We start from the raw sequence: 12,053 nt of genomic DNA, 5'->3' as shown, positions 1-12,053 counted from the left end.
GAAAAATTAGAAACTCAAAAATTAAGTCAACAATGTACCAATAATCTTGAGTAAAAGTAAAATAGTAGCAGGGTTGTTCAACCTCTTCTTAAATTTTTTATTTATTTTAAGCTGTCTCCCTTGTATTAAGGAAAGCTCATCTGTCTCTCCTCCCCTCCTGTGTTTCTTCACTTCAAATGGGAGATTCTGACCTATCTCCTTGTCTCTCTGTCTCTCCTCCCTCTATTTTGAGAATCAAGGACCAAGAATGTTCTGTTGGACATAACTGTTTTTCCTCTATATCATACAAGACATGTTTGCAAACACAGAGTGATTCTTCAGACTGTACTTACTGCCCCAGGCCCCGCCTCCCCCACCCTGCAGGAAACAGTTCTGCCCTCCATGGCTGTTCTACAGTGTGTGGGGAGGAAGAGTGCCAGTGAGAAGACCAGCTGTACCCCTTCTGCTTTTTCCGAAAAGCATCCGGTAGGAAATACTTGTGGCATGGTGGGACATACAGTCTCTGTTGACACAGCTACTCAGGTTTGCTGTCGTAGTGGAGCAGCACAGCAATACGTAACCGAAAGGACACGGCTATATGCCAATAAAACTTTATTAAAAAAGCAGGTGGTGGGCCGCAGTTTGCCAACCTGTAACCTAGACACCAAGCAATGCTGCGAGCCTCAATTTCCTTTTCTGTAAAATGAGAAGACTGATTGTACTAGCATGGCCTTCCTATCTGCTAGCATTCTCGTAGAGATTAAACTAGGTAAGATGGGAGAGGTGGTTTTATAAACCATTAGGCCCTGTGCCATGGTACTTGTAATAATTATAGCGTTCAACATCTCCTTCATTCTCCTGACAAACTACTTTGTACTCACTTCCTTTCTGAACAAAACACCGAAGATATTTCAGCCCTGCATCAAGTCTTTCTCACGAACATACGTATCTCAGTGTCCGCCATGAGTCCGGGCACGTGCTAGATGCCCTGAAATACTCCCAGAATGAATTCATAGGCCCTTACAGTAGAGATTACTTCCCTAGGTTTTTCTTTAAGAAGGTTTTCCCCTTTAGCTACGTAACAAGACTTGCCTGAATTCATAAACCTCGGGGCATGTCCATCGCATGTTCCCAGAGCACATCCATGTGCAAGGCAGAATCTGACAAGTCCTGACATGTGCATAAGCTGGCCTGTTTGCGTGTGACAGTTCCCACTGTCCCTTTAGAAGTGATACAAGACCATCAAGGGAAGAACCAGCACGGTTTGGCTTCCTCCCTGCAGAAGATGCTGGAATCACAGAAGCTCAAGGTGGTAGTTACCAGCTTACAGAATGCTGCCCACAGGGTGGGAGGAGGAGAGGGCTTGCAGGAGACTGTAGCAAACAGCCAGAGACTCAATGGACAGCAGCATTTAAAACGCAGACTTTTACACTAGAGCACACTAGATAGGAAATATTTCCACTTTGAGTTTGGGGTGGAGGGATGTTTACTGCTATCACTGTTGTTTCTAGAGATTTTGCTAGAATCAGCATGCCTGCATGGATGTGTGGTTTTGGGGAACGATACAGCAGGTCCTGAGCATAAATCGGGAGTCAGATGCACCGTGCTTGGAGTGTCTGTGCTGGTATCGAATTGTGGTTATAGAGAAGCTGGTGATGGTGCAAATTTCATCAAGGCATTTGATAAGCTATACGTTCTCCACCGTCATTTATCCAATCTTAGAATAAGCCAACGAGAGTGAAGAGAATTTGGAGAAGGAATTTTCAGTTCCCGGAAACAGCAGTCATTAACCCTCTGGTAAATTAGAACACTCTGCAATGTGATGAGCCAGACTGCCCTTCATTCCCTTAAGCTGAGTGAGTCAGATGAGCTCATATGACACACGGTACATACTTTTAATTTCCCTTGATGAAAACTACACAGATTGTTACATCACTGGTGATGTACTCTATTGAGAATACGATCGATCATTTTGGAAGGTTTTTTTTTTTTTTTTTTTTCCTTTCTAGGTATTAACATATTCCAGAAATCCGTGTCCATGCCCAAAGCAATCAGAAAAACAAAACAAAACAAAAGGAAGTTCTGGGACAAGAAGGCACGGAAGCAGATACTCTGGGGCCTTCTCACTGCAAATCTCCCTTATTTTAAACTCTTATATAAACATGTACATACACACACACGGGAACATGGGTGTGTTAAACACACACAAACACATATGAATACGCGTCTATATAATACATGGAATGGAATTACATGATAATGTGTGTTCTTGTAAAAAGAACGACGATATGCAAATTATGCAGATCAGTTTCATTATACTCTAATCTACTTCTGTTTTCTCCAAGACCAACATGCAATCCCCTCAAATTTTCAACACCCTTTCACTTTTTCATATATTTACATTTATTCTCTCTTGGGCGGGGACTTAGCGGCTGGCCCAAGCCATTGTAAACACTGCAGGACTGATCACTCAGTCATTAGCGTGAGCAACAAAAGTGAGTAAAAAAGACACTTAAGAGCACAAAAGACACCTTAGAACAAAATGACTGTATGTTTTACCCGAGGTCAGGGCATTTGATACTAACCGGTTTCTCCCTCCTCCCTCTGCCTTTGGGCTGAACAGAACAGCTGTGGTTTTCCTACATGCATTCCAGATGTTCAGGGGAAACTTAGTAATACAGAATTCTCCACGAAAGCTTCTTTTGTGGGGTTCTCAACCATTATCAGACCTTGTTTCTTCCCTGTCGCCTGAAGGATATTTCCAATCACAGATACAACTTGGAGAATTTGTACCTCAGTTCTGTGTGCGTCTTCCTTTATTGTGAGAGCTGATGATGTCAATACTGTCCATTCAAAGATGCTTGGGACTCTTTTGCTTTGAAATGGATAGCTAAGGGGCACCTGGGTGGCACAGCAGTTAAGAGTCTGCCTTCGGCTCAGGGCGTGATCCCCGTGTTATGGAATCGAGCCCCACATCAGGCTCCTCCGGTAGGAGCCTGCTTCTTCCTCTCCCACTCCCCCTGCTTGTGTTCCCTCTCTCGCTGGCTGTCTCTATCTCTGTCAAATAAATAAATAAAATCTTTAAAAAAAAAATGAAATGGATAGCTAAGGAATATCATCGTCCTGTTTCTTTAGTTGTCCTTTTCAGCACACCTGGTCTTGTTCAGGAGCCTCTAAGAAGGTTTTCTTACCTGCTCTGTCCGTCTGTCTCCTTTGGGTATGGGTCTGCAAACACAGAACCTCTTTTCAGTTCACTGGGCTTTGCTTTTTTAATGTAGTACTTCCCATTCTTTGTGGCTTTAAAACCGCCTGTCGTAAACACAGGAGCCACTTTGGAAATAGCAGGATTTCTGGTTGTTTGGCGTACTTTTAAGTTTGCTACAGAAAATGCCAGTTTCTAGTTTTGGTAATAAAAATGGAATGTCCCGTGGTGGTAGATGGTTTACTCAGTATCAACAGTAAACGTGGCTTTCCACTTTGATTTAATGAGGAACCCCAACCTTATTACATGTTTTCTTGTGTATGCATTGTTGTCATGAACATTGAGGTACATCTTATGTATAATAATCTAGTTAAAGCTTTGAAACAACTGGGGAGGGGGCCCCTGGGTGTCTCAGTCAGCTGGGCATCTTCCTTCGATTCAGGTCAGGATCTCAGGGTCCTGGGAGCGAGTCCTGCATTGGGCTCCCTGCTCTGAGGGGAGCTTGCTTCTCCCTCTGCCTTTACCTCCCTCTCTCTCTCTGTCACAAATAAATAAATAAAATCTTAAAAAAAATAAATAACTGGAGAGCCTTCCTGATTCTGTGAGGTTCTCATTATATGGGTAAATGAGAGGTGTACAAAGGTTTGTACAAACATCATCAATCTGATTGGTGATGATAAATCATAATTTAAGAGCATTTGCAGGGCATGGATTCTGTTAGAAGGAAAGAGTCCTGTTGAAAACTCTGTACTCATCTTCTGGTGGGAGGGATGTCATTGACATGTGCTGACAAGAGGTGTTTCTTTCCACAGAAGTGGGTAGATGGAGGCCTCACGAACAGCCTTCCCATCCTGCCTGTAGGCCGGACGGTGACCATCTCACCCTTCAGTGGACGACTGGACATCTCCCCGCAGGACAAAGGGCAGCTGGATCTCCACGTTAATATCGCCAATCAGGACATAATGGTGAGTCAGAGGTTCCATTATATTTGAAAATAATCACCTAAAAAGTGCCACATGCTTCCAAAACTTTGGAAGCTCGTGGATAATTGTATATACAAATGGCCTCTTCTCGGCCAGACGGTTTTGTAATAGTTTACAAGATGTGTCATGCACGTGGGCCTGGGGGTACCTATACACTGTGAGCGTTCAAGCCTTTCACTATTTGTTGTCTGTGTGGGAAAAGTTCTCTGTGTCTTCACTTCTTCAGGACAGGGAACGTATGCCAGGATTTCAGTGCAATTTTAAATCAGATCATTTGTTTAAAAAAATAGTGATCATTAAGTACGGCAAAATATGGAAGAAAGACTTAGGGGCTCAACTCAGTAACTTCCATAAAACACGGACTCCCTTACACCTAGTCTGACGGTCGTCCACAGGGGGTGATGTTACAGATAGGGGTGAGCACCACACAGCCCCCACAACAAACGAGTATCTGACCCCACACGTCCACAGTACCCAGGCTGAGAAAGCCTCAGCTACTCTCCGGCTGAAGTTAAACCTTTGAAGTTCGATTTTCTCAAACTCATGTTTTAAAATCACCATTTGCATCCATGATAAGAAATCTTAGGTTACACTTATCTGTACGGTAATGTCCTATAGCTTCCATTTCTTCTTCTGTTCTAGTTGTCCGTGGCAAACCTGGTGAGGCTTCACCAAGCCCTTTTCCCACCACGCAAGACGGAAATGGAATCACTGTATCGACATGGCTTTGATGACACCGTCAAGTTTTTACTCAAAGAAAATTGGTTTGAATAGAACGCTTACAAGCTTATAACGCAAAACAGACTTCGTACTTGTTTTTTCATTTTTGTCCATATAGTTGCTGATGGAGGTTTCTAATGAAATCATTTTTTAAAAAAATCTATCAGGATCCTCTATTACGAGTTTTTGTAATATTTGTGATTATTATTACTGTGCAAGGGCACGAGAGGTATTTTATGAGGCAACGTCACTGAGAAGGATGCACACAGGTCATGAGGAGTCCTTTTCAGAGAGCAGTCATGTCCTTTGGAGACTTTAGAAGGGTAAGCAATTTGGGTAAACTACAGAAAGTTGAAAATGGAGGCCCGCCACACATGCTTTCTTCCTACACGGAATGTGACTGCATGCTTTTCATGTGAAACATGCGTGTCTGCCTGGCTTACCAGACACCCCCGGGGTGGAGGGACAGTTTGGCTTCTCATAGGCGGATGTGATTGTGCCTGGTGAGGAGACAGAGTGGCTGGGACACGATAGCGCAGAAACCCGGCAGGTTCGGACACTCACTGGGTTTTCCTTATTCTTCAGTAGAGGTTTATTCCCTCCCTCCCCACCTTCCTCCTCTTAAACCCCAGCCCCATCACCCCCGCTAACGTGATTATCAGGCTGTTGTGATGCTTCCCTGTTGTAAACCCTAAGCTCTCATTAAGACTTCTGTCTCTTTCTCCATATCTCTATCTCTTTCACCCTATGTCTTGGTCTCTCTCTCTCTGTCCTCTGAGGCCGCACGTCAGCAGACGTTTAGCCATTAGTGTAGGTACTGGAAACATCTACTCTAGGAACCTAGAAAACATACCGCTGCATGTGAAGAACCAAGTCAACCAAGCAGCCCCGTAAATAAGACTTCAAAGTAATCATTCATCTGTTATTTTAAGTCACGTTATACTGATTTAGTTCTTCCATTTCTGAGTAGCAGTCCTATCACTTTGAGGATTTGCATGTGGGTTTATACTAATTCGTGGACACTGTTTCAAGTCTTAAATCTGTTTTTATGGGGCTTTGCCAAGCCTAAACTCTTAATTACTAAGAGGCAGTTAGAAACAAACCAGTTTCATTGCTTGTCTTTAATTGTTATGCATTTCTCTTTTAACATTTGAAACCATTCTTTAAATCAGTTTTATGGCTCTTAAAAGCTCCAAATACACAATTTTTAGCACATAACCACCACCGATTGCCTCTTTTCTTATGAGTTATACACAGACTCATGATAGGGCAGTGATACTCCTTGGGGTATATATTTCTTGTTAGGTAGTTCAATCTTAATACATTCTTTTATATATGACATGAACATTTTCCATTAGTTTCCCATCTGTCTGTTCACTAGATTTCCCCCCTTTTATCGTTTCATGTGACTATCCTACTTGTATGATATTTCAATACATTTTTTATGGATGCCTGCCCTGAGCAAAAACAAATGTTGGTATGTTAGACATGTAAGGTGCCGTACCAAGTACTTACGTCTTTGACAACGTTGGTGGACAAAACTTGCCTTGAAAACCACAGTAAGCTCATGGACAGGTGAGCGTGCCGTGCAGCCATGTTCTCCCATGAGGGAAAAGGGGCAGTACACTGCAGGGTCTAGTTTCCACAAGCCAGAGGTGCTGGTCCGAGTTCTCGAGCGGGGCGGGTCACAATGCATGCTCTGTGGTGCTCAGAATGTGTCCTCATGCATCTATACTGATGGAAACCAGGCACTCCCAGCAGACCCAGATCCTGATAGGTTTGCGGGGTAATTACTGTGATTGTCAGCCTGATAAGTTCCCTGTCCCCTATTGGGGCAGTTTCCTAATGCCTTTGAATCTGTCATTTAAAATTTCATTAGTCTTTCTATTCTTCTTTTCAGTAACACTCTTTACTTTGTAACTATGGTAACCCCCTGTTTCCATTGACAATTAGAGAAACTAGATTTGGTTTTGAAGTTAAATAGCGCTGTAAAGGAGCAAGGAGTATATTAAAAGAAAACAAACCCCCTGTTACATTCTGGTTTCCCAATATTGGATGTATTGTGTGTATAGCAGAAGCTTGCAAAGAAACAGCCATATGGCTCTGGGCATTGAACTAGGAGTCTAAACAGACAAGGGCACTTAATAATGGGCAGATTTCAGTTGTTCTGCTCTTTTTTTTTTTCCTGATGGTTAAAACAGATACATATAACAACTTTCCCTTTTTTTATTTGTAAATATTAATCACAGAAAGTTTTTGGATCCAGTCCCTTAATTTTATAGTTGAGGAACCAATAATTAAGGAAGTTCATGGTTTTGAGGGCTTTTTGCCTACGCTCTATCTGCACTATGGCAAAATAAAATTGAAAGTTGCAGTAATTATCCCCATAACTCAAAGTGGGAGGAAAAGCAATCTCTACAGGCCACAAAAAGTGGACACATTTTTAAACAACAACAATAATAATCACTAACGATTAGTAGCAATTACTGATAATTACTAGTAATTATTATTAATTACTGTTATTCTTATTATTTCCAGATCGACAGTTCAGTTGGGCCGAACCCACCATGTAATTACTCACTTTGCCCTTAGTTTGACCTCTGGTGACACAACTGAAACCTTGGCTTACTCCATGCTAATACCTATATTTATGTATTCCTGACATTTGTCCCTTCAGTCTAATTCCTCATGCACTTGACTGACTTACAGAGGGGCACACGTAGGATTCAGACAGTATTTCCAAATATACATCCCTGCACTCCTTACAATAATAGCATCTCCAGCTTCATCCGGGAATAAGGTAACGTCACGTGGTCAGAACCACGAATGTGGACAAGCGACCTTAAACGTACATCTGTATGCAGGCACACATATACCTGAAGTGCATGGCATGTACGTCTGAACCGTGCAGAGGTGAAGTGTTTACGTACTGATTCTTTCATTTACTTACTGTGAATTTTTCATTTACCTACCGTGTTTACAAATGTCCTTTCAGCTGTATACAGTCAAACTCACTTTCGTGGGTGGACCAAGGAAAGCGCCGACTGCTGTACCATCCACATATGGAAAGCCACAAAGTTCCAGCCAGTGCAGGAACATAGCCCTCTCCTGATGGGTTCCTCGGCTTTGCCGTATGACCTTGCAGCTGCGGGCAAGCTCATGGCTGCCACGTCCCCCCCGGCTCAAAGGCTGGGGTCTGTAGGCTGAGAAGGTTCGTGCATTTAGACATGTGCTCAGTCCCATCTTGAGAAGTGCAGGTCAGATGACGTGCCTACCTCCAAAGACTGGAATTAAGCCATACAAAGGTTCTCTAGGATGTACGTGTGAGCTCCTGCCTTCATGCAGCTCACTCGATCAACTAGGAAATGGAGATGCAAGAAATTCAGGCCACACCAGCAGTGTGAAAGGGCCAGGAAGCTTGAGGGGTGTGCAAGGTTGCTGCCTTGCCTTTGGTCACAAAGTGAGTAGAGCCCATAGAGACATACCGGTATCCACTAGTGACCACAGAGACGTACTGGTATCCACTGGTGACCACAGAGACGTACTGGTATCCACTGCTAGCCAAGATCAGAGCTCCACCATCACCCCCAACCCATCACTCACCTGGGCGGAGAGGAGAAACCCTAGTTGAGAGGCTGAGGGATGACACCTGTTCCGATCCAGAAGTCCCTTCCGGAAAGGGGAAAATTGGCTCAAAGAGTGATCGCTCCCTGGGCTTGCTTACATGGGGGACACTTTGGCAATGGGCACCCTTCCCAGTGCCCCCAAAGGTAGCTCCTGGAAAGGCTGTGGAGCTGGGAGATGGAGCTGTGCCGAGCAGCCTGACGCAGATGTACGTGCCTTCGAATCCAAGGCAGTTAGCAGTGCCGATCCCCCCTATAGCGGGAGGGGATGTGCTTCCCTTTGCTATTTCTGATTGCTCCTTCCACTGGCTGAACAGAATCTTGGCAGTGTTACTGTCCGTATCAAGATGTGCTAGACCCTTCGGGCTGCTAGAACACAACACCAGACACTGGGTGACATCTAGACAGCAGGAATTCACTGCTCACGGTTCCAGAGGCTGCAAGTCCCAGACGAAGGCACGGCAGGTTTGGTGTCTGCTGAAGACCAGCCTCCTGGTTCGCAGACAGCCATGTTCCCGCCATGTGCTCACAAGGCAGAAGGGGTGAGGGAGCACTTTGGGGTCTCATTAACTAGTGCCCTTCGGTCTGGACCATGTGTCTTCAGTTTCCTACAGTTTGGACCATGTTATCTAGTCTTCTTTGACTTCACGGCACTGGGAGTATCAGTGGGAGTTTGGAAGATTATGGGTCCTTTCCCCTATTTGTTTTCTAGGATGGCCATAACTAAAACCACAAACTGGTTGGCTTAAAACAGCAGAAACTTACTCTTTCACGGGTTCAGGAGACCAGAATCCAGAAATTAAGGTGTTGGCCAGCTTGGTTGCTTCTGGAGGCTTAAAGAAATCTCTGCTGCATGCCTCCCTCCCAACGTCCGGTGGCTGGTGGCAGTCTTCGTCATTTCTTGGCTGTGGCAGCATCATTCCAACACTGCTTGTCTTCACATGGGCTTCTTCCCTGTGCATGTGTCTGCTTATCTTCCCATAAGGATGCCAGTCTTTGCACTGAGGGACCACCCTAAATCCAGGACAATCTCCGCTTGACATTCTCAATGAATGATAACTGCAAAGACCTATTTCCATGTGAGGTCACATTCTGAGGTTCTGGATGGACATGACGGGGAGTCACTTATTCCACCCATGAGAGTTATTTTATAGGATTTCCCTGTTTGGGTTTATCTCATATTTCCTCATGATTGGCAAGAAAAACACAGATGTAATGCTACCTTTGTTCTCATGGCGTGTTATCACGTTGGCATGGGTTGGCCCATGACGCAACCTGGGTTAAACAGATGTCCTCCAGGCTTTTCCCCTATAAAGTTATTCTATCCCCCTTTATAATTAATACATATCTGTGCACAAGCATTTTCAAAATCTTATAATTACCTGCTTCTTCGTCAAGCTGTCCATTTGTTTATGTCCATGTGGACTCACAGTTTCCTCTTTTATATAATGGATTATAATCTGCTACTATCGTGATTTATTTTGATGCCCAAATTGGCCTGTTTGGTCACTGGGAACCTAGTTTGCCCGACACCTGTGTCATCATCCTTTGTCAGATCCCCATCATCCGTCAAGCAATTCCTTGCTTTCCGCAACAAGATTCTCTAGGCTTCTCTTCTTTCTCTTCCTCAGCTCTGGAATCCGCCATTGCTGCAAGTGCTTTAATCCCTTGTGGTAGAAAATGGTATTTCTATTTACGGTGGGAAAAAAGAGCAAAACCATTTTCCTTTTGAGTTGTGTCTTGCACACCCAAATCCTCAACAGTTGAGGAATGAATGACTCCACACCTCGAAAAATAAGATAATCAGCTAAAAAATATGGTAAGTGGGGCGCCTGGGTGGCACAGCGGTTAAGCGTCTGCCTTCGGCTCAGGGCGTGATCCTGGCGTTATGGGATCGAGCCCCACGTCAGGCTCCTCTGCTAGGAGCCTGCTTCTTCCTCTCCCACTCCCCCTGCTTGTGTTCCCTCTCTCACTGGCTGTGTCTATCTCTGTCAAATAAACAATAAAATCTTTAAAAAAAAATTTAAAAAAATAAAAAAAATATGGTAAGAAGTATTCACTTAAAAGTTGACCATAATATATGAAAATGGTATTTTTATACTAGCAGAACTTAAGAAGTGGAACAGTGCATTCGCAATAGCAAAACAATGCAAATCATCTAAAAAATGTGCAAGGGGCACGTGGGTGGCTGTCAGTGAAGGGTCTGATTCTTATTTTGTCTCAGGTCTTGATCTCAGGGTGGAGAGATGGAGTGCCTGTGGCAGGCTCCATGCTCAGTGGGGAGTCTGCTTGTCCCTCTGCCCCTCCCCCTCCGCTCCTGACCCTCCTCCCACTCTTTCTCTTAAATAAATAAATAAATAAATAAACAAATTCCTTTAAAAAATTTAAAATGTGCAAGAAACCTGAAAACTCTACAAATTTACCTATTTATGTGATCATACAGTATAATGTTTCAGAATGGGAATATCAAATTCTGGGCAGTGTCTACTCCCTTCCTATTAAGCCACAAACATTGCAAATTTGTTTCACACCCCCAATGTTTATGTTTTCAAAATGTGACAAATGGATGTTAAAGTTCAGCTCGCAGAAGGAAGGCTCAACGACAGCCAAGAAAGGTTAAGTAATTTCGTAACCTTGCCTTTCTTAATTTCTTCGGAGAATTTTTTTTCTTAACGTCTTTCGTCCACTTTTCCAAGGAGGCATTAGAGATGTTTTTTATTGAAGGGAAGCCAAATAGAGGTCATTTTTAGGACAGTTAATTGTTGAAAGCTGTCATTGCATGTGAAGGAAACCCAATTCAAATGACCTTAATCCAAAGAGAAATACAAGAAAGACGATGGCCACCTTGTATGGCAAGGACTGTAACTTTGGTTGTATAATCCAGGGTGTATGTGGCACATTTGTGCACCTGTTCAAATCACGTCGCCAGATATGATCTGGCTTTAGAACAGGTTCTCTCCAGATGGTGAGTAAGGTGGCTCCTCTCTGAGCAAAACTCATCATTCTACCATAGAAGTGTTCAGAGGGCATAGGGAGGGATTTTTTTTTTTTAATAGGCCTAACATAAAGTCCAAGAAAAAGTTCTGATTGGGTGCCACTGGGTCATGTGCCGTCTCTGCCCTCCTGTGGGCTTGTGGTTGGGTATTCTGACAGTTCAGGCCTGGAGCCCAATGGGAAGAGAGAAATACTGAAGTATTTTCATTACTGGCTTTTAATGAAATTGACGTTTGCACAGTAATGTTATTAGAAGCTCTTCCTCCACGGAAGCCAGAGTTGTACAATTTAATCGCAGGAGAGGTGCACTGTGTTGAGGTCAGCAGAGAAGGCCAGTAAGATATGGATGGAAAAACCATTGAACGTGACACCACGGGACTGTCGATTAGTGAGAGCCAGTATTGTGGAGGGATGGCCTCATGAAACAAATATAGAGTTGGACAGTTAAAATAAATGATGTAGATAAGATTCTCATCTCTAGTTCTCAGGGGACGGCTTGCAAAGACATTTGTTAAGTCTTGGAGTTATGTTCCTTTAGGTTCCAGGACTTCA

At 43.6% G+C, this 12,053-nt stretch overlaps 1 protein-coding gene across 3 annotated transcripts in view; it reads left to right on the top strand.

Moving 5' to 3' along the window:
- Positions 1-7,016, top strand: part of PNPLA4 (patatin like phospholipase domain containing 4) — a 29,451-nt gene extending 22,435 nt beyond the window's left edge. For all 3 annotated transcript variants that reach the window (XM_002929623.4, XM_019810329.2, XM_019810328.2), the window contains 2 exons: positions 3,994-4,146; positions 4,807-7,016. In XM_002929623.4, the coding sequence (XP_002929669.1) occupies positions 3,994-4,146; positions 4,807-4,938 (285 nt within the window). In that variant the 3' untranslated portion in view covers positions 4,939-7,016. The remainder of the gene's footprint in view (positions 1-3,993; positions 4,147-4,806) is intronic.
- The last annotated feature ends 5,037 nt before the right edge of the window (positions 7,017-12,053 follow it).

This window comes from Ailuropoda melanoleuca, chromosome X (genome assembly GCF_002007445.2).
Source record: "Ailuropoda melanoleuca isolate Jingjing chromosome X, ASM200744v2, whole genome shotgun sequence".
Lineage (NCBI taxonomy): Eukaryota > Metazoa > Chordata > Mammalia > Carnivora > Ursidae > Ailuropoda > Ailuropoda melanoleuca.
Note: the sequence above shows the minus strand (reverse complement) of the source record. Positions and strands in the feature narration are given on the sequence as shown.